We start from the raw sequence: 27,742 nt of genomic DNA, 5'->3' as shown, positions 1-27,742 counted from the left end.
TAACATCCCCACGGCAGTGACGGCGAGGAGGAACGAGACTTGAACAGCGCCGGTTCGGCTGAAACATTTCGGAGAGGTTTGTACAGGGAGGGGTACAGAGCTCTACTGTCCAGGGTTCAGTGGTTCCAGTTAATATCAGAGAATGCACACAGTTTACAACTCGAAATTCTTACTCTTCACAGGTACCCGCGAAACAGAAGAAAACCCCACGAAATGAATGGTAGGAAACGGTAGAAAGCCTCTCCTCCACGTATTTCAGCAGAAAGCATCAGCCCCCAGCACCTCCCCCCCCCGTGCAAAGCCCCCAACGAGACCTTGATCTAGAGTCTGGGAAAAGCCATTGCTTCTCCAACAGTTCGACATTCTCTCCCCCCCCCCCCACCCCAGGGCTCTCTCTCGGGACACCGATACTGGGCAGCCCTGCAGGGTCGATCGGTCTCACCAGTGTATCATGGACTAGATGGGCCAAAGGATCCGTTTCTGAGCTGTGTAATCCCACTACTGATGTTTTCGCCCCAGGAACACAGCAGAAACACAGACAACCTTCCATACGACTGGGGAGCTCGGTGCAAGGACCAGCCAGCCCAATAGGTAGCAGCTCCCGAGGGCCAGGAAGGCGGGCGGGGGGAGGATGGGGGTGCAGGAGTTACCTCCGCGATGACGTCCGCGAGGCCCGTGTTGCATAGAACCAGCCAACGGCGCGGTGTGATTCCGTTGGTCTTGTTCTGGAACTTGTCCGGCTCCAGCTCGTAGAAATCCTTGAAGCTGTAAACAAAGGCAAGGGGACAGAACTGAAACACCGCCAATTATTGACGCACTGTGCAGCCGGCAGGACGGGAGCGGGGTATGGAGAACGGCCACTTGCCATCAGTTGCTGCCCGTGGAAGATTAATTGAAGACACTGTGGGTCTGAGCTTCCAGTTTTATTTGTCACCAGCACTTTGGAACGTACAGTGAAATGCATCGTTTTTGCCTCGGCCCGAGAAAGCAGCAACACAGCACGCCCGTAACTTGCTGACACGAGCCCGTACCTCTTTGGAATGTGGGAGGAAACCTGGAGAGAGCCCGCAGGTCACGGGGAGAACGTACAAACCCCTCACAGACAGCTCCGGTCTTACAGCTAGGTCGATACGCTGACCACGACACTATTGTGCCGCATATACGCCACGCTTGGGTAGAGAGTCTGGTTACGACACACCGCGTAACGATGATGTCATATGACACAGCATGTAACCATGATGTCATACGACACGGCATGTTACGAAGAAATGAATAACGTTTATTATTTTCGTGTGCGGTTAGCATCACTCTTTACAACGCCAGCTGTAAGATCAGAGCTCAGTGCCGCCACTGCCCGTATGTTCTCCTTGACTGCGTGGGTCTCCTCCCACAGTCCAGAGGCCTACGGGTTAGGGCTAGTGAATTATAGGCGACACTCACAAGCCGAGTAGACTGCCTTGGACAGAGGCAGGGACGAATTAGGCCGAAGGGTAAAGGGCGACTCCCCACAGCACAGGTAAAACTCCCCATCCATCGCAGGGACAGAATAGGTCAGGTACAGAGTAAAGAGGAAGCCAAATTTGGAATATTGTGTACGGTTCTGGTCACCCGCAGGAAGGGATATCAATAAGTGAGAAAGTGCAGAGAAAATTTACCAGGAGCTGAGGACACGAGCTGTTGGAAAAGGTTGAACAAATTGGGATTTTATTCCACGGAGCGCAGGAGTGAGGGGAGATTCGATTCTCCTTCTTACTCTGACTTATCTTTATTTCCCAGTCCTGTTGAAGGGTCTTGGCCTGAAATGTCAGCTATTTACTGTCTCCCATTGATGCTGCCCAGCCTGCTGAGTTCCTCCAGCATTTTGTGTGCATTGCAGAGATTTGATGGAAGCGTATACGAAGGGTACATAGATAGGATAAATGCAAGCAGGCTTTTTCCTCTGAGGTTAGGTGAGGTTGGAACCAGAGGTCATAGGTTAAGGGTGAAGGGTGAAGTATTTAAGGGGAACCTGAGGGGGGAATCTTCCTCCCTCAGAGGGTGGATCAAGTTTGATTGCAATATTTGAGAGAAGTTTGGACAAGTACAGGGATGAAAGGAGTACGTGTGTTGCGGATTGATAGGACTGGGGATAACAGTCCAGCACAGACAAGATGGGCTGAAGGGTCTGTTTGTGCCCTGTAGTGCTCTCTGCCTCTAAAGGTGCCTTAAACCGTCCAGTCGCCCGCCCCCAGAGCTACCGAAGTGCCAACCGCGCGTGCGGGCTCGAGGGCGTCGGGGACTGCCGAGCTCACATTGTCTTCTTCAGGATCTCCGAGTGGATGCGGGCAACTCCGTTGACAGCGTGCGCCCCGACGATGCACAGGTGCGCCATGTTAATCCTCTTTAAGCCTCCCTCTTCGATCAGGGACATGCGCCGCAAGCGGTCGTGGTCGCCCGGGTACAGTTTGGAGACGTTCTGTGGGGACAGGAGTGAAATGGTACTCAGGTGACACGGGAAGGGTGTAGGTTTAACTCTCCTATCCATTTAAAAAAAATATAATCACCCATATGTGTAATTGTTTATAGAACATTACAGAACAGCACAGGCCCTTCTAATCAATTCTACAATCAATCTAACCCTTCCCTCCCACATAGCCCTCCATTTTTCTATCATCCACATGCCTATCTAAGTTTTTTAAATGCCCCTCATATGTATTTGCCTCCACCACCACCCCTGGCTTTCCACACACCCACCACTCTCTGTGTAAAGAACCTGCACCTGACATCTCCTCTTTACTTTCCTCCAATCACCGCAAAATTATGCCCCTGGTCTTGGCCATTTCGGCCCAGCGGAGAAAAGACTCTGGCTGTATTTTGTAGACCTCTATCAAGTCACCTCTCATCCTCCTTCGCTTCAAAGGGAAAAGCTCCAGCTCCCTCAGCCTGTCCGCGCCATCGGGCCCAGGCACCGCCCTCTGAGCCCCCTCGGAAGCTTCCAGACCCTTGTTACAATGAGGCAACCAGAACTGAACACAATATTCCCAGTGGGGTCTCACCAGGGTTTTGTAGAGATTAAATTTTCCCTCAGTTCAGAAATTTTTTTTTTGTAGTAATTGTAGTACAGCTGATTATGTACTTTCTGGAAGTCTGGAATAGGCCAGGTTTTGTCATCCTGCTGTGGGAAAGATGTTAAGTTGGAAAGGGCGTAGGGGAGATTTACAAGGACATTGCTGGGACATGAAGGACTGAGTTATGGAGTGAGGTTGAGCATATTAGCACTTCTTTTTCCATCGGAACGTGGGAGAAGGATGGGTGATCTCATCAAACGACTGTATAACTTAATTACTGTATATGAAACAAGGCACGACTCTTGGCAGTGGAGGGAGCTTGGGGTCCAAGTTTGTCGATCCCTCAACGTTGCCGCGCAGGTCCACAGGACGGCTAGCAGGTGGATGTGTTGCCCTTCATTTGTCGATGGATTGAGTTCAAACAGCCCAGTAAAACCCTGCTAAGACCCCACTGGGAATATTGTGTTCAGTCCTGGTCGCCTCATTATAGGAAGGATGTGGAAGCTTTAGAGAGGGTGCAGAGGAGATTTACCAGGATGCAGCCTGGACTAGTTAGTATGTCTTATGAAGAAAACTCCAGCGAGCTAGGACTTTTCTCTTTCACCATAAGATATAGGAGCAGATTTAGGTCACTTGGCCCATCGAGTGTCCTGCTATTTCATCATGGCTGATACATTTCCCCTCTCAGTCACAATCTCCTGCCTTCTCCCTGTATCCCTTCATGCCCCAACCAGTCAAGAAACTAGAAACCTCTGCCTTTAACATACATAAGGACTTGTCCTCCACAGCCATCTGTGGCAATGAATTCCATAGATTCACAACTCTCTGGCCAAAGAAAATTCCTCCTCATCTCCATTCTAAAAGGACTCTCCTCTATTCTGAAGCTGTGTCCTCTGGACCTAGACTCTCCCACCACAGGAAACATCCTCTCCACATCCACTCTTTCACCATTCGATGGTTTCCAATGAGGTCACCCCTCATTCTTCTGAATTCTAGGGAATACAGGCCCAGAGCCATCAAACACTCTTCATATGATAAGCCGTTGAATCCCGGAATCATTTTCGTGAGCCTCCTTTGAACCCTCTCCAATTTCAGCACATCCTTTCTAAGATTAGGGGCCCAAACCTGCTCACGATACTCCAAGTGAGGCCTCACCACAGCTTCTTTCCCTTGACCTTTTTCTTTATTTGTTTTTATTTTTTTATTATAGAGCTGCAACATTACTTTGCGGTTCTTGAACTGAATCCCCCAACAAGTGCAGGAAAATGCCCACCTAACCATCCTGCTGGCTTACAGGGCAATGTCGAGGAATTCATGCACTTGGACCCCACACTCCCTCCATTCCTTCATCCTGTGTGATATACAGACCACCTGTCTTTCTCCTTTGCAGCAATGGGAAAAAACCACCTAACGTCCTAACCTCGCCCCATAGCTCAGTCCTTCAACTCTCAGAAACATCCCTGTTCACCTCCTCTAGACCCTTTCCAGTTTAATAGCATCTTTTCTACAGCACGGTGACCAAACCTGGGCTATTCCAGGGTTCTAGAAATTACCAAAAAAAAAAAAATGACCGAGCCAAGGGAAAGTTGCAGCTCTATAAAACCCTGGTTAGACCCCACTGGGAATAAAAGGCATCCGTTAGTTTTGCGAGACCGTGGATCTGTGCCTGGAAAGTCTTCACTCTCCAGGATGCAGGCCTGGGCAAGGTTGTATGGAAGACCGGCAGTTGCCCATGCTGCAAGTCTCCCCTCTACACGCCACCGATGTTGTCCAAGGGAAGGGCGTTAGGACCCATACAGCTTGGCACCGGTGTCGTCGCAGAGCAATGTGTGGTTAAGCGCCTTGCTCGAGGACACAACACGCTGCCTCGGCTGGGGCTCGAACTCACGACCTTCAGGTCGCTAGTCCAATGCCTTAACCACTTGGCCACGCACCCTCACTGGGAATATTGTGTTCGGTTCTGGCTGGCTCCTTGTAGGAAGAATGTGGAAGCTTTAGAGAGGGTGCAGAGGAGATTTACCTGGATGGTGTCTGGATTAGAGACTATGTCTTATGAGGATAGGTTGAGCGAGCTAGGGATTTTCCTTTTGGAGCGAAGGAGGATGAGAAGTGACTTGATAGAGCTGCACAAGATAGATTGATGGATATAGGCAGAGATTTTCTTTTCCCAGGGTTAAAATGGCTAACACCAGGGGCATAGTCTTAAAGTGATTGGAGGAAAGTATAGGGGGGGACGTCAGAGGCAAGGTCTTTACTCAGAGAGTGGTGGGTGCGTGGACCACCAAGTTTTAATGCCTCGTCCTTGACTTCTGAAGAGCCTCTAGATGCAGTAGGTAGAGACCTGCTGCGAGATCAGCCCATGCAGGACCGGACGTCCCACGGAGACGCCAGTGCCCCTGCAGAGGGGCTGCCTGGGGAGAACCCCTGCCTCACACCCCACCCACCTCGGCGCAGCGTCTCTCACAGTCCTAGAGGTTGGTTGTCTCACGGTGAGAGGCTGTTGCAGGGAGTCCCCTGCCCAAAAGAGTGTGCCAGAAGGCATCTACCTCAACCTCTTCCCCCCTCAAAGCAGGGAGGCAACGTTGGACGCGAGTACTCCCACACCCGAGGGGAGCACTGAATGGCACGTGGCTACTCAGCCCAAGATCAGTTTTGTGGTAAGAATTGGGGGGGGGGGGGCGGGAACGAGCCACAGAGGGGGTCAGCAGTTCCAAATACCAGGGATGACCTGTCCTCAGCCCACCACATAGATGGCATCTATAAAGGAGGTTGTCTCAGAGGGCTAAGGAGGTCCAACTTGTCCGAAACTTCTACAAATGCCCTGTTGAAAATATCTCAGCCGGCTGCATTGTGGTTTGGGGGAGGGGGGGGTAATTCAAACTCATGGAAACGTATGAAGCTGCAGAGAGTCGTGGGATCAGCCCAGTATATCACGGGCACGTCCCTCCCCTCCATCGGTCGTAGCTACAGGAGTCTCTGCCTTAAGGAGGCAACCTCCACCATTTGGGCCAGGGCACCTTCTCACAGCTGCCTCTGGACAGGAGGTACAGAGACCCGAGGTCCCCCAACACCAGGTTCAGGAACAGTGACTTCCCAATCTCTCAAAGACCCCCACCATCTGGGCCAGGCCACCTTCTCACAGCTCCCATTGGCCAGGAGGTACAGAGGCCTGACATCTCACACCACCAGGTTCAGGAACAGTGACTTCCCAATCTATTAAGGACCATCTGGGCCAGGCCATCTTCTCACAGCTCCCATTGGCCAGGAGGTACAGAGGCCTGACATCTCACACCACCAGGTTCAGGAGCAGCAAACTTCCCTTCAACCATTCAGTTTCTGAACCCACAGGTACAACCCTAATCACCACTTCAGTAGAGCAAGACGCACAAAGTGCTGGAGGAACCCGGCAAGTCAGGCAGCGTCCACAGTCGAGGTTTCAGGCCCAGACCCTTCCTCAGGACGTCCTTCCCTCAGACGCTGTCTGACCTGCTGGGTTCCACCTGCATTTTGCGTGGGCTGCTGTAGGCTCCCAGCATCTACCGGATCTCGAGCTCTCAGTACAGCAACGCAACCCGCGGGAGGAGTGAGGCCGGCAGCGGAGCGCGAGCACGCGGTAACGGGGACACACCGGAGCGAGGCGCGCGTGCGCTCCGCCAGACTCACCTCCAGGTGCCTCCTGTTGATCTCGTAGATGATGGACAGGTGGCGGGGCAGCAGGGACTCGAAGAGGTTCACGGGCCAGCGCTCCAGGGCTTCCGGCAGCACCGTGTGGTTGGTGTAGGCGCACGTGCGCCTCGTGATTTCCCAGGCCTAGAGCAGCACAGGGGGAGAGACAGAGACAACCTGGTCAGGGCACTGCCTCCAGTCCGGTCTGTTTCAGGTGGTTCGACAAGACCGTGTCATCTACCCCTGCTCCCTTTGTGGAAGTTTGATGGGTATCGTTTCTCATTTGAAATGTCTTTTCCCGCTCCGTGGAATTGCATGGCAGGGAAACTGGCCTTTGGCCCAACTTGTCTCTGCTGACCAAGAAGCTCCTCTAAGCTGGTCCTATTTGCCAGGGCTGGTGATTGGATCGGTGCAGAGAGGTATGCGATGGCTGGCGTGGACAGAAACTGGCCCTTCGGCCCAGCTGGACCATGCTGACCAATACAGTTCCATTTCGAGTCAGTGACTCGCAGAGCACTACAGCGCAGAGACCGACTCTCCAGCTCAGCTAGTCCAGGCCGAACTGCTGCTGTGCCTAGTCCCACCTACCCACACCTGAACCATAGCTCTCCGTCCCGATACCCATCCAAATTTCTGTCAAATGTTGAATTCGAAGTCTCGTCCACCGCTTCCACTGGCAGCCCGTTCCACACTCTCACCACTACCCCCCACAAGCTCAGGTTCACCTTAAAGGGAAAAGGTGGACATGTTTAACCTATGACCTCTTCTGGTTTCACCCAACCTTAGTGGGAAAAGTCTGCTTGCATTTACCCTACCTATACCCATCACAATTTCGAATGCCTCCAATCAAATTTCCCCTCGTTCTCCTGCACGCCAGGGAGTGAAGTTCTAACCCATTCAACCTTTCCCAATAACTCAAGTTGACCTCTAAACCTTTCCTGTCCAAGTGCTGGGGTGCGGGGATTCCTCAGGTCAGGCAGCATCTATGGAGGGGGAATGAACAGTCGACGTTTCGGGCCGAGACCCTCCCTCAGGACTGGAGAGGGAGGGGGAGGAAGCCAGAGATGTTGTTCTGGTGGCCCGACCATCTCCTCTGGCACCTTGCTGCAGACACACACTCGCACTGATCCAGACGAGGGTTTGACATGCTGAGGCAGACGAGACTACGGACCCAGGTGGTTGGTATTAGTGTTCATACGTACAGACAGCATGGACGTGGTAGCCCTGATTCTGAGCGGTACGACTCTGACTGCAATAGGAGGGGGGTAACAGGCTCAACCGGCCTGAGCCACAGACCCTGGACCAAAGTGAACTCGTGGATTGACTGGCTGCATCACAGCCTGGTACGGAAACACCAGTGCCTTTGAACGGAAAATCCCACAGAAGGTAGCGGATTCCGTCCAGTCCATCATGGGTAAAGCCCTCCCAACCATTCAGCACATCTACACGAAACGTTGCCGTAGGAAAGCAGCGTCCATCATCAGAGATCCCCACCACCCAGGCCGTGCTCTCTTCTCACTGCTGCCATCAGGTAGAAGGTACAGGTACCTCAGGACTCACACCACCAGGTTCAGGAACAGTTACCACCCCTCAACCATCAGGCTCCTGAACAAAAGGGGATAACTACACTCACTTGCCCATCCACTGAGATGTTCCCACAACCAATGATCTCACTTTAAGGACTCTTTATCTCATGTTCTTGTTATTTATTGCTATCTATTTATATTTGTATTTGCCCAGTTTGTTGTCTTCTGCACTCTGGTTGATCTTTCATTGATCCTGTTTACGGTTACTATTCTATAGAGCTGTTGAGCATGCCTGCAGGGAAATGCATCTCAGGACTATACGTACTTTGAGAATGAAATTTACTGTGAACTTTCCGCCTGGATAGTAGCCTAGCAACAGCTTTATGAAACTCAAGGTTGGAAGCTCACTCTTGTATGTACAAGGCAAACGCAGATTTTACACATAGGTGCTGAGACCTGACTCTGTAAAAAGGCTTACCTTACTCTATGTATGCACAGCGCACGTGGGGTAGAGATAGTGGGGATGGGAACCTAGATCAGGAATAGTATTAGAATAATATAGACTTTGGATTGGAGAGTATTTGTTCTAGGACGAGTGATTCCTCTGTAGAGCTTAGCAAAAGTTCATTCTGGAGATAAAGTGCAGACTCTGTAAATTCTCTCCATCTATAGAGCTCTCCTACTCCCCTTCCTTCTTATGTTTCGTCCAGGCCACCAAGTCCTCCTCTGCCTTCAGAAGCTGGAGGACTGCCTGTTCTTTCCTCAGATATTGTTGGCATATCTTACTTACTTACACACACACACACACACACACACACGGTCATAAATTGGCTTCCATGTTTTCACACAAAATGGCTGCCACGCTTTCCTACTGAACGACATTGGCTCGATTTGAAAGGGTCCCCTTCCTCCTGCGCGGCGACACAAGTCGATGGCCGTGGTCCGTACCTTCTCCCAGCTGACGTGCTCAACGTCGACGAGTATCCTCATAAGCTCGGGGATGGCCAGTGCCGGGTGGGTGTCGTTCAGCTGGATGGCAACCTGCAGAGCACAGAGGTCAGTACAATGAGTCCAAATGCGTGCCCCAAACTTCACAATCCATGCTATCCGGCTCTCCTTTAACCCATTCTCTTCTTGCCTGCCTATCATCACCTCCTCCTCTCCTCTCCTCTCCCATCGGATTCCTTCTTCTCCAGCCCTTTGCCTTTTCCATCTGTCACCTACCAGCTTCTTACTTCGTCCCCCTCCGATCTTCCTCCTCACCTGGTCTCACCTATCACCTGCCAGCTTATACTCCTCACCCTTCACCGCCCCCCCCCCCCAACTTATTCCGGCTTCGTTCCCACACTCCTGATGAAGGGTCTCCACCCGAAACGTCGACTGTTTATTCCCGCTCCGTAGCTGCTGCCCGACCTGCTGAGTTCCTCCAGCCTTTTGTGCGTAGTCTCACCGTGGCCCCTACTCCCTGCTACATCAATCTGCACTGCATTTTCTCTGTTACACTATATTCTGCATGGTTCTACCTCGTCGTACTGATATACACAATGATCTGTCTGGATGGTGCGCAGACAAGAGCTTTTCACTGTCTTGGTACATGTGACAATTTGGTGTCTTTGTGGCAAGCAGAACATAATAACAGAAAAACACTGAATTACAATCTATATACTGTCTATATATAATGCAGCACACACAAAATGGTGGTGGAACACAGCAGATCAGGCAGCATCTATAGGAAGAGGTACAGTCCATGTTTCGGGCCGAGAGCCTACGTCAGGACTAACTGAAAGAAGAGATAGTGAGAGATTTGAAAGGGGGAGCGGGAGATCCGAACTGATAGGAGAAGACAGGAAGGGGAGGATGGAGCTAAGAGCTGGAACGCTCATTGGCAAAAGGGATACAAGGTTGGAGAAGGGAGAGGATCATGGGATGGGAAGCACTTCACCCATGAGTCAGCTGGGGTGATATACTGTGTCCGGTGCTCCCGATGTGGCCTTCTATATATTGGTGAGACCCGACGCAGGCTGGGAGCCTGTTTTGCTGAACACCTATGCTCTGTCCGCCAGAGAAAGCAGGATCTCCCAGTGGCCACACATTTTAATTCCACGTCCCATTCCCATTCTGACATGTCTATCCATGGCCTCCTCTACTGTAAAGATGAAGCCACACTCAGGTTGGAGGAACAACACCTTATATTCCATCCAACCTGATGGCATGAACATTGACTTCTCTAACTTCCGTTAATGTCCCTCCTCCCCTTCTTACTGCATCCCTTATTTGTTTGTTTGTTTATTTATTTCCTCTTTTTTTCTTTCTCTCTCTCTTTTGTCTCTCTCTGTCCCTCTCAGAATCACTCCTTGCCTGCTCTCCACCTTCCTCTGGGTTCCCCCCCGACTGTTTTTCTCCCTGGGCCTCCTGTCCCATGATCCTCTCGTATCCCTTTTGCCAATCACCTGTCCAGCTCTTGGCTCCATCCCTCCCCCTCCTGCCTTCTCCGATCATTTCGGATCTCCCCCTCCCCCTCCCACTTTCAAATCTCTTACTAGCTCTTCCTTCAGTTAGTCCTGACGAAGGGTCTCGGCCTGAAATGTCGACTGTGCTTTTTCCTAGACATGCTGCCTGGCCTGCTGCGTTCACCAGCAACTTTTGTGTGCTGCTTGAATTTCCAGCATCTGCAGAATTCCTCGTCTTTGCGTGTGTGTGTAATATATATATATATAGATATAGATAGATAGAGAGAGAGAGCAGCTTATGTTCAGCCTGTTTGGGTTACCGTTGAAGATGAGGGATGATGTGGAATGTGAGCCATCCAGTTAGCAGGAGGTTTTCTTGGTGAGGGACAAAAAGGTTGGGCTTGAGATTTTTTTTTGTGTTCGGTGGGAGATGAAGAGAGAAGAGGCTGGGGAGAACTGGTTGTAGTATACGATCCGGTGGGAGACCCGTTTGTCCGAGACGGATTGTGAGCGACGGTCGGAAGGCAGTGCATGCTTTCACGTTGTCCGAGGGCCCAGTGTGTGAGTGACCGAGAAGTTCAAGATGAACTCCGACTTGTGCACCTTTGACTGTTTAATTAGAATGGGCCCTTTTCTTTTTGTTATTCTTTACTAACCCTTCAGTTAAGAGTCATAAATATAATTCCTTTAATCATACACAGTGTGCTGTCTGTTATTTTGTGGCATTGATTTGTATCAGGGTAGTGAATGACACGGCATCCACACAGTCTGGGGTTTGGGGTGGGAACGTGTCTCAATCTCACGCATTTGGCAGGGCTGGAGTTTGTCTTCCCTAGACTTCCACAGCCAAGGAAACCAGGGTGTTTCACAGTGGTGCAAAAACAGAAATAAGAAAGTAGTGAGGTAGTGTTCATGGGTTCAATGTCCATTCAGAAATGGGATGGCAGAGGGGAAGAAACTGTTCCTGAATCACTGAGTGTGTGTCTTCAGGCTCCTGTACCTCCTTCCCAATGGTAGCAATGAGAGAGGGCATGTCCTGGGTGATGGGGGTCCTCAATGATGGATGGGGCATCACTCCTTGAACATGTCCTGGATACAGTTTGTGCAGCTTTAGAGCTGTGTGTCAGACATGGCTATAAGCAGCACTGGAGCCCCACAGGGGACTGTACTGGCTCCCTTCCTGTTTACCCTGGATACCTCGGACTTTAGATACAACACTGAGTCACGTCATCTGCAGGAATTCCCCAATGACCCAGTAATAGTTGGGTGTATAAAGGGAGGACGGGAGGATGAACACAGGGCCCTAGTGGAGGACTTTGTCAAATGGTGTAAGCTGAATCATCTGCAGCTCAGCATCAGTGAGACAAAGGAGATGGTGATGGACTTTAGGAAGACTGAGCCTGCACTGCTCCCTGTTACTATTGATGGTGAGGACGTGGATGTGGTGAAGATCTCCAAGTACCTGGATGAGAGACTTGAGGGGAGCACCAACACAGAGGCTGTGTACAAGAAGGCCAGAGTCGCCTCTACTTCCTGAGGAGACTGAGGCCCTCTGGAGTGTGCAGGCCTCTCCTTCACATGTTCCACCAGTCTGTTGTCACCAGTACAATCTTCTATGTGGTGGTGTGCTGGGTGATGCCAACAGGCTCAATAAACTGATAAGAAAGGCTGGCTCTGTTGTAGGAGTCAAACTGGACACACTGGGGGCTGTGGTGGAACAAAGGACCCTACGGAAAATCCTGGCAATTCTGGACAATGTTTCCCATCCTCTGCATGCCACCTTGGCTGAACAGAGGAGCACTTTTAGTACCAGACTGAGACAACTGCACTGCTCCAAAGAGCGATATGTGAGGTCATTCTCACCCTCGGCCACTGGTCTCTGTGATGAGTCAACCTATCACCGGGGAAGTGATGACGCCCCCCCCCCCCTGTTAGACTGTTTGAGGCAACTTATTTTTTATTCTTTCTTACTTCTCTTCTACTACTTGTATATCTGTGCACCTGTAATGCTACTGTGACGCTGTAATTCCCTTCGGGATCAATAGAGTATCTATCTATCTGCTACGGAGCGTCTCTATCTGACAACTGCATCATCTCAGCCTCTGGTAGCCTGCGCACTTCGAACTGCACAATGTTGGGATGAACTAACGATATCCGAACCCTTATGCACGATACCCATATCCCTTCATTCCCTGCACATTCATATGCCGGTCTTGGAGCCTGTTAAACACCACATTCATCTCTCATCCACCGCCATCGCAGGCACCCGGGCACTCGCCTCCCTCTGCGGGGGTGGGAGGGGGAATCTTGCCCCACACATCCCCTTTGAACTCCACCACCCCCCGACACAGATGCACGTCTTCTGGAATTAGACATACTGACCCTGGGAGAAAGATACTGCCTGTCTACTCTATCTACACCTCTCCTGCAGGAGTTTTATAAGCACAAGAGGTTCTGCAGATGCCGGAAATTTAAAGTAACACACACACACACACACACACACACACACACACACACACACACACACACACAATGCTGGAGGAGCTCAGCACGTCAGGCAGCATCTCTGGAGGAGAATAAACAGCTGGCTTTTCAGGCCGAGACCCTACATCAGCCCTCCATTCGAACAGAAGATAGAATGCTACAGTACAGATCCTTCCACCCACAATGTTCTGCCGACCTTTCAGCCTACTGTAAGATCAATCTATGGCCCCCATTTTTCCATCATTCGTCTGCCTACCTCTTAGACGGCCCCAATATAACCACCACCCCATTTCACGCACCCACCTCTGTAACTTAACTCTGATGTCTCTCCCCCCACCACTACATTTTCCTCCACTCACTTTTAAATTATGCCCTCTCGTATTAGCCACTTCTGCCCTGGGAAAGCCTCTGGCTGTCCACTCGATCTGTGCCTCTTATCACCTTGCACACCTCCGTCAAGTCACCTCTCACCCTCCTTCGCTCCAGGGAGAAAAGCCCTTGCTCGCTCCACCTATCCTCATAAGACCAGGCAGCCTCCTGGTAAATCTCCTCTGCACCCTCTCCAAAGCTTCCACATCTTCCCTCAAATGAGGTGACTGGAACTGAGCACAGTCTCCCAAGTTAAAGTTTCCAAGTACCTTTATTATCAAAGTATGTATACATTATACAGCCTTGAAAAGAAAACTCAAAACAACATACTTTTTTAAAAAAACGCCTAATACCCATTGCACAGAGAAAAAAAAAGTAAGCAAATAGCTTCGGGAGTGAAGTTTTACAAAACATACAAAGCCAGGTATCACAGCAGCTGGTGCAGGCTAAACATCACGGTACCACAGTGTGAAGCCAGGCATCACTGCAGCCTGTGCAGGCCATGGCCTCAGTTCAGCCCAGAGCCGAGTAAACGTCGCGGAGCAGTGAGGAGAACCGGGCAGAACCGTTCCGCCCCTCGCCCCCCGGTTCCCACACCCTGGCCTTTTCAACCTGGACCTGCGCTTAAATCACCCAAACACCCGGTCGTTCCTGGCCCCGCAGGAGCTCTGGGGCCTGGACCCCGCCCGCCATGATTCGGCCTGTACCAGACCTTTCCATCTCAGCCTGGCGTTGAAGTTAGAGATCTGGACTTGTGTTAGGTGTCTCCTCAGCCTCCTGTGCTCCCGAGGAGCCAGCATCTTGTCCAACATCTCCTTGTGGCTCATGCCCTCTGACCCAGGCAGCCACGGAGTGCCGGCCGCCTACGGGATCAAGTTCACATTGCAGGTCCCTACACACGGGTGCCAGAGAGGGGGCAGCCCTCGCCGGTCTCCCAGGGTGGGGGTGGGGAGGGGAGGGCAGGTGGACCTCTGCAGTACTACTCCAGAACCGAGACGGGGTCCGGAACGCGCATAACCGCCCGCGTGCCCCGGCACCAGCCCCGCGCTTACCTTCTCGGGGAAAGCGTCAAACGTGGTGCGCACGATGTCGCGGCTGCCGAACTTGGAGGACTTGAAGCGGCGGATGATATCCTGCAGTGTGGCGGCGACCACGAAGTACTCCTGCTTCAGCCGCAGCTCCTTGCCTTCGAAGAACTGGGGCGGAGGAGAGAGGCGTCAGGGGAGGGCGCAGGATAGCGGGAGCGTCTCGAGCGAGGGGACACAGTCTCAGGGGCTCTGAGAAGAGCGGCTAACGCAGCACCTGACGAATTACGGAGGCAGTTCGCAGGGTTGAAATGCCTAATACCAGAGGGCATGCATTGAAGGTGAGGGGGTGGTGTGAGGAGTAAGTTTTTTTTACTCAGAGTGGTGGATGCCTGGTATGGCAATAGAGGCAAATACATTGGAGGGTTTTAAGAGACGTTTGGATGGGCAGGTGGATGTGAGGAAGATGGAGGGATGTGGACACGGTGTAGGTAGGAGGGATTAGTGTTGGGGTGTTTTTGATTTGCTTTTCAGCTGGTTCAGCACAGACACTGTGGGCTGAGTGGCCTGTTCCCTGTGCTGTACTGTGTTCTAAGGCAAGTGTCCTACTCCTGTTCTGATCTTTGCCTGTTCTCGAGAGGTTGGGAATAAGGGGGAGACTGAGGAAAGATCGTGAACTCAGGCTTTGCGAAGTAGAGATACAATGAGGGGAGATCTGTCCGCGCCGCACTGCAAGTCAGAAGGTCCGGGAAACCTGGCTGCCTGGGTGCAGGACTGGCTGGCCCAAAGGAGGCAGGGGGCTGTTAGAGACGGAGAGTATTCTGCCCAGAGGTCGGTGGCCAGTGGTGTTCCACTGGGATCTGCTCTGGAATCCCTGCTAGTCGTGATTTCTTGGATGGGGAAGCGGAAGGGTGGGTTAGTAAGGTTTGCAGATGACATGGAGGTCGATGGATCACGCAGAAGGTTGCAATGAGACATTAACAGGATGGAGAGCTGGGCTGAGAAGTGGCAGATGCAGTTCAATCCGGAAAAAGTGTGAACTGATTCACTTTGGAAGATGGAATTACTGGCAGGCTTCTTAGCAGAGTGCAGAGACACAGGGATCGACGGGTTCACGTACAGAGATCTCTCAAAGTTGCCGAACAAATTGATAGGGTTGTTAAGAAGTCATGTGGTCAGGGGATTGCATTCAAGAGCCGCGAGGTAGTGTTGTAACTCTATAAGATCCTGGGTAGACCACATTTGGAGGACTGTATTCAGCTCTGCTCGCCTCATTATTGGAAGGACGCGGAAACTTTAGAAAGGATGTAAAGAAGATTTACCAGGATGCTGCATGGACTAGAGAGTAGATCTTATGAGGATAAGGTGAGCGAGCCAGGGCTTTGTTCTTTGGAACGAACAGGGTTGAGAGGTGACTTAATAGAGGTGTACAAGATGATAAAAAAGGATATAGCTCAAATGCATAGCCAGAGACTTTTTCCTGGGGTGGAGATGGAGAATAGGAGGGGACATAATTTTCAGGTGATTGATGGAAAGTATAGGGGGATGTCAGAGTTCAGTTCCTTACACAGAGAGTGGTGGGTGCGTGGCAGAGGCAGATGCTGTACATTAGGGGCAACTAAGAAACTCTTAGATAGGGTGATAGAGAAGGGAAGGGCAAGACTGATCCTAGAGTAGGTTAAATTTGGGAGAAGATGGTGGCGTGACGACAGCACGCGCGGCCTCTCCGGTGATGAATATCTGTTATCTGTCAAGTAGGGGACCGTGCACAATCCTGATTTCATGGAGACAGATGTGAGAGTAGGGCGGAACATCTGGAAAACTTCTGAAATGTCTGCTTTGCCACCGCTGCTACTGTGTGGTAACTGGAATCTCTGGAGCTGAAGGCCTCGAAATCCTCGGCTTCGCATGTTTCAGCGGCTGGGGGGAGGTCGAAGGTGCTCGGGAGGCTGTATCAGAGAGGCTGCTCGGAAGCTCGAAGTTTTCGGACGGATAGACTCAGTGTCGGCTGCTTCCAAGGCATCGGCAAGTTGACGGTGCCTGGAGGTTTATGGCAGGGAGTTTCTCCCTTTTGCCACCTGCTATCGGGGACTCGAGAGTCGATCGACTCGGGGACTTTGAGACCTTTTTTTTTTTACCATGCCCATGGTCTGCTCTTCATCAAATTATGGTATTGCTTTGCACTGCTGTAACTATATGTTATAATTATGTGACTTTGTCAGTGTTAGTCTTTGGTCTGTCTTGTTTTCTGTGATATCACTCCGGGGAAACATTGTATCATTTCTTAATGCATGTATGCATTTCTAAATGACAATAAAAGAGGACTGCGTTTTCTCATCACCTAAACATCGTGGAATGAGGAGTTAGGAGGTGCCACTTGGAGGAATGTGCAGCAATGAGCAAGGCACCAGGGAAGACAGGTCAGCTGGGAAGGTCAATAGACTGGGTGCACGAGCAAGACCTTGCTCTACAGTGTCTTGGTGGCACACTAGCTCTGTCCTCATTGACTGCAACCCAACGATACAGCCCAAGCGCAGCCCACCAGAGGTTTAGCACGCGTCCTGGCTCTCGCAGCCGCCCCGGCAGCCCCCCGAGCCAGGTGCCGTCCAAGCAAATAACCGGCAACTCACGTTGTCATTGGGGTAGAGGACTCGGGAGATGTTTTCGGCCAGGTTCCTGTCCAGGACAGCCTGGATGTAGCCACCGATGTTGACTGAAACACAAGGGGGAAAGGGCTGAGCGTCTGAGACAGCAGTAACGTGACTTATTTATTTGGAGATACAGCATGGTAACGGGGCCCTCCCAGCACAACGCGCCCGGCTGCCCAGCCACACCCACGTGACCAATTAACCCACTGACCCAGACGTCTTTGGGATGCTGGTAACGTCCAAGAGAGGTTACATAAGAAACAGGAGCAAGAGTCGGCCATCTGGCCCGTCGAGCCTGCTCCACCATTCAATAAGATCATGGCTGATCTGGCCATGGACTCACCAGCCTTTTTCCCATATCCCTTAATTCCCTACTCTGCAAAAATCTCTCCAATATATTTACTGAGGTAGCCTCCACTGCTTCATTGGGCAGAGAATTCCACAGATTCACCACTCTCTGGGAAAAGCAGTTCCTCCTCATCTCCATCCTAAATCTACTCCCCTGAATCTTGAGGCCATGTTCCCTGGTTCTAGTCTCACCTACCAGTGGAAACAACTTTCCTGTCTCTATCTTAACTATCCCTTTCATAATTTTATATGTTTCAAAGCTCAGGTTTTGGGAGATCAGATGTTCATTACCACTTGAAAAAAACAGCATGTGTTCTGCCCTTTGGTTCTTTACAACAGCCCTGTCAAAATGCCAATAACTTCGAATCTTCAGGATGTAGACACCAATCAGCAAGGCAAGGGTTAGGAAAATGTGCAGACAGTGTGCGGTCAACCCAGGCCCCAGGCGAGAAAGGTCTTTCAAGGGCATAGTATCCTTTGCATTGCAGGGAACGGGAGCCATATGGCAAAGGAAGACACGATAAGCACTGAAGCGAAGGATTCTAGAGTGACTTTTACCGTTGGCCAGCTACTTTACTAATTCTGAAGCAGACCTTTTTCCCACTGAGGCTGGGTGCGGCGAAAACTAGAGGTCATGGGTTAAGAGTGAAAGGTTAAATATTTAAGATGAACCTTCAGGAGGGTGCAACGAGCTATCAGTGGAAACGACAGATGCGGTTTCGGTTGCAATGCTTTAGTGAACTTTTTGTGGGTACGTGGATGAGAGGGGTACAGAGGGCTATGGTTAAGGCACAGGTGGCTGGCACTAAGCAGAAGAGCAGGCAGGTACAAACTAGATGGGCCGAAGAGCCTGTTTCTGTGGCTCTGTGAAACGAGTTTAGCAGAGGTGCTTTCCTGGCACGACTGGCCGCCCGTGCTTTGCACCCGGTCGCTGACTCCAGACAGATGTGACACCCCTGACCTCGCCCTCTGGCGGACTACCGATTAGGAAAGGGGAACTCACAGTCCTCCAGCTTAAACTCGTTGGGAGCCTTGGCCGACCACAGCCGCATGGTGTTGACGGTGTTGTTCCTGTATCCTGGCACCGGCGTGTCGTAGGGGAGAGCCAAGACCACCTGAGGTACACAAGAGCAGGGTTACAGCCACGCACTCCTTCCCTTCACCAGCGGTCACCCACCTGCGTTCACCTCCTCTTGACCCATAACCTTCTGTTCCCTGGTCGTTCACCCACCACGGAAAGCATTCACGCAGCCTGATCTGAAGAGTTTCCAGAGCTTCTTGTTCTGATTTTAGACTCCTGACATCTGCAGGTTTTTTTTTTAAAAATATATGATTTTCGTCTATCCATAAAGGTTTTGAGGTAGTTCTTTGATTTATTTTAAAGTAAGAAAGACACTCACACAATATTAGGCCCAAAAGCAAAATACAATGTTTGGCCACCGGGGAGTTCCACTTTTGGCGGATGGAGCACCTTTGTTCCATTTGCCAAAAGCGGAACTTCCCAGTGGCCAAATGCTTTAATTACCATTCCCGTTCCGACATGTCGGTCCAGGGCCTCTTCTTGTGCCAAGGTGAGGCCACCCTCAGAGTGGAGGTAAAACACCTCATATTCCGTCTGGGTAGCCTCCAACCTGAAGACATGAAAATTGATTTCTCCTTCTGGGTAAAAAAAATTCCCCCTCCCTTCTTCCTCTATTCCCCACTTGGGCCTTTTACCTCTCCTCACTTCCCCCTGGGTCCCCTCCTCTTTCCCTTTCACCTCTCCTGTCAGATTCCTCCCTCTCCAGCCCTCAACCTTTCCCACCCACCTGGCTTCACCCGTCACCTTCCAGCCAGCCTCCTTCCCCTCTCCCCCACCTTTTTACTCCCCCTTCCTTTCCAGCCCAAAACATCGGCCAATTATTCATTTCCTGCATTTTTGTGTGAGTTGCTCTGGGTTTCCGGTATCCATAGGCCTTTTTTTTTTTTTTTTTCGGTGCTTAAACTAAATTGCTGCCCGCCAGCTCAGCATGCAGTGGAACAAGATCCCAACTCAAGAGGGATGCCCACCCACAACGAAGGTGGTGCGAGTAGACGGTCATCCCTTGCTAACCAGTCGGGAGGCTCGTTCCCGCTGTTTGGGCTGAATCTTCCAGGTTGGGTTTTGGTTGGAAACTTCTGTTGAACGAGGCTGGATCGGCTGAGTATTTGATCACCGGGCTGACACTAACAATCCCATGGAAATGGGAGCAGGGGTGTTAAATCCTGCCCCTGATTCCCAGGGCCAACGTTCACCCCTCACCCACAGGTTACCTGACAAAGTACCACCCCCCCAGCAGTTTAAGGAATCACGCAGTTTGCATCTGTATTACAGTTTGCACTATAATACAGTCAAGAGTGACCTAGGCATTCTACTTTGAGGCATCTGTTAGGCTTGCGAGACCATGGATCTGTGCCTGGAAAGTCTTCACTCCCCAGGGCGCAGGCCTGGGCAAGGTTGTATGGAAGACCGGCAGCTGCCCATGCTGCAAGTCTCCCCTCTCCACAACACCGATGTTGTTCAAGGGAAGGGCATTAGGACCCATACAGCTTGGCACTAGTGTCGTCGCGGAGCAATGTGTGGTTAAGTGCCTTGCTCAAGGACACAACACGTTCCCTCGGCTGGGGCTTGAATTCACAACCTTCAGGTCGGTAGTCCAATGCCTTAACCACTTGGCGACGTGCCCACACCTAGGCATTAGATCATAAGATAATGAATGGTACAGTACAGGCCCTTCGGCCCATAATGTTGTGACTATCCTTTTACCTACTCTCCCCTCCCTCATAGACTCCCATTTTTCTTTCATCCATGTGCTTAAAGTATCTGCCTCAGCCACCACCCCAGCACAATGTTCCACACACCCAACACTCTCTGTGTAAAAAAAAAACTCACTCCTGACATTCCCCCCCCCCCAACACTCTCCGCCAATCAACTTAAAGTTAAGCCCCCTCGTTTTAGCCATGTCCGCCCTAGGATACCACGAGCGTACGGGCCGTGCAGAGAGCGCTGGTTTGTTCAAGCTGTACAAGGGCGTATTCCGCGGGCGTGGAATGGCGTTGCTATTGGCGGATGGAGACTGGGAATTCCCTCCCCCCCCTCCCACCCCCACTTACTTGTGCATCTACCCATTTGACCCCTTCAGGGACGTACATGAATGCTTTCCACCGTCTCCCGGCTTGGGGTGGCTTAGCTATCGGTGGATGGAGACCAGGAATACCCCCCCCCCCACCTCCACTTACCTGGGTGTCCACCCATTTGATCCCTTCAGGGGTGTACTCGACCCGGCCGTAGAAGTTGACGGGGATGGTATACTCCGGGCGGGCCTTCTCCCAGGGGTTGCCGAATCTCAGCCAATCGTCAGCCTCCTCCACCTGTTGAAATAGGCAGCAGTACTCCAGTGTTACGCCTTGCGACTTCCACACATTTACCAATTCAAAGGAAGACACAGGAGTCTGAAATGCGGGTCTCACTCTGAGATCACTCTAAGCGAGGTGTGCACGCATCACGTGGCAGCGTGACGATGGACGTAATTCACGCATTTATACCTCTAGCCCATAATGAACACTTTAAGTAGTCATAGTCATAATTTATTGATCCTGGGGGAAATTAGTTTTCGTTACAGTTGCACCACAAATAAGTAAATAGTAATAAAACCATAAATAGTTAATAGTAATATGTAAATTATGCCAGGAAATAAGTCCAGGACCAGCCTATTGGCTCAGGCTGTCTGACTCTCCAAGGGAGGAGTTGTAAAGTTTGATGGCCACAGGCAGGAATGACTTCCTATGACGCTCTGTGTTGCATCTCGGTGAAGTGAGTCTCTGGCTGAATGTACTCCTGTGCCCACCCAGTACATTATGTAGTGGATGGGAGACATTGTCCAAGATGGCATGCAACTTGGACAGCATCCTCTTTTCAGACACCACCGTCAGAGGGTCCAGTTCCATCCCCACAACATCACTGGCCTTACGAATTAGCCAACAAGATTGCTTAACGAACAATATACTTACAAGATTTCTCACAGATACTGTATTGGTAAAATATTAAGTATACAACACCCACCTGCCCCAAGCATCCCGGCAAAGTTAACAGGAACAGACCGCCACCCCTCGCACACGCCAGACACCCCTGCCCCATCGTTGTTGCCCTCTCCTGAGGGTAAAGTCATTGCATAAGCGGCTAGAACTGCTCAAGCCAATAAAAGCTTACAAGAACTCTGGAGTAGCATGGTAACGTGGCAGTTATCTCTTGCTACCTGCTCAGGTGGAATTGTTCACAGTAGTTATTTGAGACAGGTAGTAGAGCTAAAGCTTCTTAAAAATAACCAAGCTATTCCAGATGAGTTGTTCTTCCCACTACACAAGTGATTTAACGCTCTGTCTCATTTCTTTATTAGATATTATAGAAGGGAGGGAGAAATTGCCTTTAGCTCACGAGAGAGAGCATAGGCCATCAACTTTTCACTGTTGATGTTTCTGTAGCAGGCAATTTCTTTTTTACTAGGCCGCGTTGCTAGCTCAGCGCTCAACCCAGCACGGATGGAAAGCGTGTCAGGGAGCCGGCTGGATTCGAACTCAGGAGCCTTCACTTCGAAGTCCGGCGCTGATGCCACTAAGCCACCAGCGAGCATTAGATATTGTAATTGTAATTTAAAGATTTCAGATCACTAATCAAATATTTTTTTAAAAAAACACATCTTCTAGAGATGAGAGAATTAATCGGAAGATATCAGGGCCTTTTTAGAAAAAGTTCCATTTATCCTGAAAAGTAATTAAATGGTTTATGATACAAATTGAATTGACTTTATTACTTGCATCCTTCATATAAATGAGGAGTAAATATTAATTGCAAAGACCAAAGCAAGAAGCCTTGGTTATGTCCAAGGGAGTAATTTTTCGTAGCTGCAGTAGTATAAATTTTTGTGTGCTTTGTGTCCATTTCCTTCCATGCCTTACGTGTTCAAGTGTTGGTCTACACGCCAGTTAAATAGAGTGATTGTATCTGATTTTGCCAACTCCTTTGCCACGAGTTCCAGGTATCAATTACACTCTGTGTAAAAATAATTTTGCCTTAAATACTCTTAACGTCCTTTCTCCACTCTAAAACCAGTGGCCTCTTGTTTTTGGGATTGTTGTCATAGGAGATAAAAATTCTATTTATGGTTGTAATTTTACAGCACAATGTGTTTCCCATCTATCAAGGCAATGATGCTACATGCCTCCTTTGCCAGCCTATATGCCTGTGCTGCAAGTTTCAGGGGGTTACGGACTTGAATCCCAAGCTCACTCTGTTCATCAAAATTCCTTGATAAGCTGGAGTCTGTGCGGTGCACGTCGCTACAGTAAGGGTCTGTAAGCTCGAGGAACCGGGTTAGAGTTGAGCTGGAGTCTGTGTGGTGTACATCCCTGCAGTAAGGGTCTGTAAGCTCGAGGAACCGGGTTAGAGTTGAGCTGGAGTCTGTGCAGTGTGCATCCCTGCAGTAAGGGTCTGTAAGCTTGAGGAACCGGGTTAGAGTTGAGCTGGAGCCTGTGCAGTGTGCATCCCTGCAGTAAGGGTCTGTAAACCCGAGGAACCGGGTTAGAATTGATGAGCTGGGCTGTGCGGTGTACATACCTGCAGTAAGGGTCTGTAAGCTCGAGGAAGCGGGTTAGAGTTGAGCTGGAGTCTGTGCGGTGTACATCCCTGCAGTAAGGGTCTGTAAGCTCGAGGAAATGGTTTAGAATTGATGAGCTGGGCTGTGTGGTGTACATCCTTACAGTAAGGGTCTGTAAGCTCGAGGAACCGGGTTAGAGTTGAGCTGGAGTCTGTGCAGTGTACATCCCTGCAGTAAGAGTCTGTAAACCCAAGGAACCGGGTTAGAATTGATGAGCTGGGCTGTGCGGTGTGCATCCCTGAAGTAAGGGTCTGTAAGCTCGAGGAACCGGGTTAGAGTTGAGCTGGAGTCTGTGTGGTGTGCATCCCTGCAGTAAGAGGTCTGTAAGCTCGAGGAACCGGGTTAGAGTTGAGCTGGAGTCTGTGTGGTGTGCATCCCTGCAGTAAGAGGTCTGTAAGCTCGAGGAACCCGGTTAGAGTTGATGAGCTGGAGATGGGTGGATGAGATTCAGACAGCCAGGGAGGGGAAGTTATTTGGGACACTTGGGTCTGGGAGGCAGCCAGACTCTTGGTTTAGGTCTGGTCAATCAACAGTGAGGAGGGTACAGCCATGAGCACAGACAAACAGAAAGAGAGCACTGCAGGGGCTTCACCTTGTCCATGCCAGCAGGGATCAAGTTCTTTATGAATGAGAGCAGGAACAGCTCAGCAAAGAAGCAAACCGTCCGCTGCTCCATTCATACCAGAGATAGATACCAATCTCCAGTGCTACAAGGGGAACGCTGGTCCTGTTGCCTGCCTGATGCCAGGCTTAAGGACGTCTCTCTCGCCTGAGGAAGAGCTTTGCATCAGGAGGGAGGGAATGATTGTAGGGGGGGGGGAGGAATTCTATCGTCCGGATGCATGTGGAAGTCAACGATAGGAGGGCAGTTGTGTGTAGGTGTGTGAGCAAAAAGGATTCTAGTGAATAAAACAACAGAACTGGATCGGGACAAACAAGATCAGAGAACAGAATACCCGGTCGAGGATTAGTGTGGGAGAAATGGGATTCAATTCATGGGACAGTAGTTCTAGTACTGTAGAAAAAGTCTAGCTACCCCCACCCCCCACTTAAACAGGGCTTGGGACAGGGTCCTACTGATTACTAGATCTATGATTAAGGGTTTAAGGGAGTTAATGGAGAAATTAGCAAAACCACACTGGGCAGGAGGTCGATGATCGGCAGGGTAGCGGAACGATCAGAGTTCAACTCCTACTGCTATCTCCGTCCGGAGTTTGTACGTTCTCCCTGTGACCATGAGGGCGCCCCAGTTTCCCCCCTCGTTACCAAGGCATACGGGTTAGGGTTAGTAAGTAGCGGGTACGCCACGCTGGCGCCTGCGTTAGGGTTAGCAAGTCGTAGGTGCGTTACATTGGCGCCGGAAGTGCGGCAACACTCACGGGCTGCCACCGGCACAATCCCCAGACTGCGTCAGTCGTTGGCGCAAAGACGTATTTCACTGTACGCTTCGGCGTACAGGTGACAGATAAAGATAATCTAATCCGGGGGGTCCCAGCCTCGTTTTATACCATGGACCCCTACCATTAACTGAGGGGTCCGTGGACAACCCCCCCACCCAGGTTGGGAACCCCTGATCTAATCTAGACAACTAGACGGGGCCCACACGCAAGCGACACAGTGTAACCCAGAAAAGACATGAACCTCGAGTTGGGAGTCAGGATAGGCAAGTGAAAATCGTGTCGGCCATTGATCTGAGTACTCACAGGAATACCTTACAGACCTGACAGAAACGTGGCTGCACAGAGATCAAGGTTAGAATATTTAACTTTCAGGAAAGACAAAAAGAGGCGAGGGAGCTCTGGTTTTAAAGGAAAAGGTGAAGGTGGGAGAGGGCAAGGAGCTAAGCTCAGTAAATTAGTTATTGTAATCAGGTTCAGTGGAGCGTAACATGGTGCTGGTGAATCTTAGCGACTTCACTTGTGGTCGGTGGCCAAGGAAAACAGCTAAGTGCTTTGTTAATCACTCTCTTTCCGGTAAACAATCATCGTAAGCAAGGGACTGTAAATTCAGTACAGTAGAACTGAGGCTCGGGATACAGGGGCCCATCGCCAAGAGCGTGGAGGACCTGAGGTCGGGTCGATTTAAGCGCCACTCTGAATTGGAAGAGTTGGGTATGGGCCGAATCGAGGCGGGGTCCAGTCCCCAGCGCGCAGCGGAGCGAATGAACCTGACGTTTGGACGACGAGGTAGGCGCTGGGCCAGATTGAAAAGGTCAGGGCGTCGGGGCTCGAGGTGAGGGACAGGCGCCGATCTACGGGTCTGTGGACGGACTCTCTTTGTGGACTTCAGTTCAAAACGCTACAGCATCTGCTGATGCTTATGGTTTGCATGAGTTGATATTTTTTCCCCTCTCTGCACATCGGGTGATTGACGACCCTTTTCTTTATGGGTTCTTTTGGGGCTCTTTATTTCGTGGCTGCCTGCTGCGAGACGCATCTCAAGGTTGTAGCATGTATACGTACTTCGATAATAAATGAATTTCGAACTTGAAAGGCAATGCCATTGGCAGCCGCTGTGACAGCTCGCAGTGTGACAGCAGGAGACTGGAGGTGAAGGTAGGAAAGGAACATCCCGGGAATCTGGGAAGTTCATCTACGTGCACCTTCGAGCCATGCTTCCCAGCGACCCCCGATTTAACCCTAATTGCGGGACAACTTACAATGACCCGTTAACCTACCTGCCGGTGGGCCTTTGCACTGTGGGAGGAAACCAGAGAACCCAGAGGAAACCCACCCGGTCACAGGTAGAATGTACAAACTCCTTACGGGCAGTGGTGGGAATTGAACCTGGGTCGTCTGTACTGTAAACCGTTGTGCTAACCACTATGCTACCGTGCTGCATGAACGGGGGTGGGGGGGGTGCCAAATTAGCAGCAGCAATTTGCATCAATGGTGTACCTAATAAAGTGGCCAATGAGGGCATTTAAGGTTACCAAAAAAAAGGGAAATTAGTCCAGTTGTGGATGAAGAAAAGTTAAAAGCAGCTTTACATCAAAAGGTAAAGGTGTATAAAGTAGTCCGAACAAGAGCAGGGAAACGTCACAGTTCACAGAGGATCAGCCTTAAGAAAATGGAAGATATAACACACAAGGGTTGTAAAGAAAGCTTTTGGCACATTGGCCTTCATAAATCCAAGTACTGAGTACAGGAGATGGGATGTTATGGTGAAGTTGTACAAGACGCTGGTGAGGCCTAATTTGGAGTGTTGCGTGCAGTTTTGGTCAACTACCTACAGGAAAGATGTAAATAAGGTCGAAAGCATACAGAGAAAATCTACAAGGATGTCGCCAGGTCTGTAGGACCTGAGTAAGAGGTAAAGGTTGAATAGGTTAGGATTTTACTCCCTGGAACGTAGAAGATTGAGAGGAGATTTGATAAAATTATGAGGAGAATAGGTTTTTTCCACTGAGGTTGGGTGGGACTCCAACCAGAGGTCATGGGTTAAGGGTGAAAGGTGAAGGGGAACCTGAGGGGAAACTTCTTCACTCAGAGGGTGGTGGGAGTGTGGAACGAGCTGCCCAGCCCAAGTGGTGCTTGCGATCTTGAATTCAATGTTTAAGAGCCGTCGAACGCCCCCCGCACGTTAACCCTTTCGTCGCTGTGGTCATCCTTGTGAACCGCCACTGGAGCCTCTCCAACGCTGGCGCATCCTCTCTTAGAAAAGCAGCCCCGAGCTGCTCACAGTACCTCCCAAGTGCGCTCTGACTTCTGCCTTATAAAGCCTCAGCATTACACACTGCTCCTCGGAATTAATGCTAACGCCACTTTTGCTTGCCTTGCAAGTAGCTCACCCTCTAGGGAGACCTGCACGAGATTCCCCCCCCCACCGCCAAGTCCCTTTGCCCCTCGGATTTCTGAGTTTGTTCAATACTTATATCAATGATATGAATGGTGGAGTTGAATGCTTAGACCGATTTCCAGCACCGGCAGATTTTTGTTTTTGATTTAAAGGAAGTAAAAGGCAGGCTTTCTGAGCCGGGAAAGACTTGGCAGGCGGTGCAATGAAGTGGAAAAAATGAGCTCACCCAACTCTGCTCAGTGGGGACGAGGGCCCTGGACAAGAACTATGGCTCAGCCAGCGCCTAGGAAGGCAACGCATGCACCCGGCAAGTCAGAGAGGAGAGAAAGTCCCCGGACGCTGGGAATCCAAGCAACGCACGCTGACGCTGAAGGGACCTGGCAAGTCAGAACTGTCAGCATCCATCATGGGTGGGGGCACCCACCACCCCAGGACGTGCCCTCCTCTCATTGCTACCATCAGGGAGGAGGCACAGGAGCATGAAGACCCTCCCCCCTCCTCAACAGCTTCTTCCCCTCCACCAAAAACATCCGAATGGACAGAGAACCGATGAACACTACCTACTTTCTTCCTTTTGTTTTGCTCTTTTTGCACTACTTAATTAATTTTTAATACATACTTCCCACAGTAATTTACAGTTTTTAAAAATCATTATTTACCGCCGCCACAAAACAACGAATTTCACGACATATGCCAGTGATATTAAACC

General features: G+C 50.6%; 1 protein-coding gene across 1 annotated transcript in view; it reads right to left on the bottom strand.

Annotated features, from left to right (window-relative positions):
- LOC140193661 (glycogen phosphorylase, muscle form-like) overlaps positions 1 to 27,742 on the bottom strand; it is a 154,729-nt gene that overhangs the window by 57,500 nt on the left and 69,487 nt on the right. The window contains exons 5-12 of the mRNA XM_072250818.1: positions 20,822 to 20,953; positions 18,567 to 18,678; positions 17,198 to 17,280; positions 14,595 to 14,738; positions 9,188 to 9,280; positions 6,711 to 6,857; positions 2,292 to 2,455; positions 651 to 765 (exon numbers count right to left, since the gene is read on the bottom strand). Of these exons, the coding sequence (XP_072106919.1) occupies positions 651 to 765; positions 2,292 to 2,455; positions 6,711 to 6,857; positions 9,188 to 9,280; positions 14,595 to 14,738; positions 17,198 to 17,280; positions 18,567 to 18,678; positions 20,822 to 20,953 (990 nt within the window). The remainder of the gene's footprint in view (positions 1 to 650; positions 766 to 2,291; positions 2,456 to 6,710; positions 6,858 to 9,187; positions 9,281 to 14,594; positions 14,739 to 17,197; positions 17,281 to 18,566; positions 18,679 to 20,821; positions 20,954 to 27,742) is intronic.

This window comes from Mobula birostris, unplaced genomic scaffold, assembly GCF_030028105.1.
Source record: "Mobula birostris isolate sMobBir1 unplaced genomic scaffold, sMobBir1.hap1 scaffold_686, whole genome shotgun sequence".
Taxonomy (NCBI): domain Eukaryota; kingdom Metazoa; phylum Chordata; class Chondrichthyes; order Myliobatiformes; family Myliobatidae; genus Mobula; species Mobula birostris.
The sequence above is the reverse complement of the archived record's forward strand: the minus strand, read 5'-3'. Positions and strand labels throughout refer to the sequence as shown.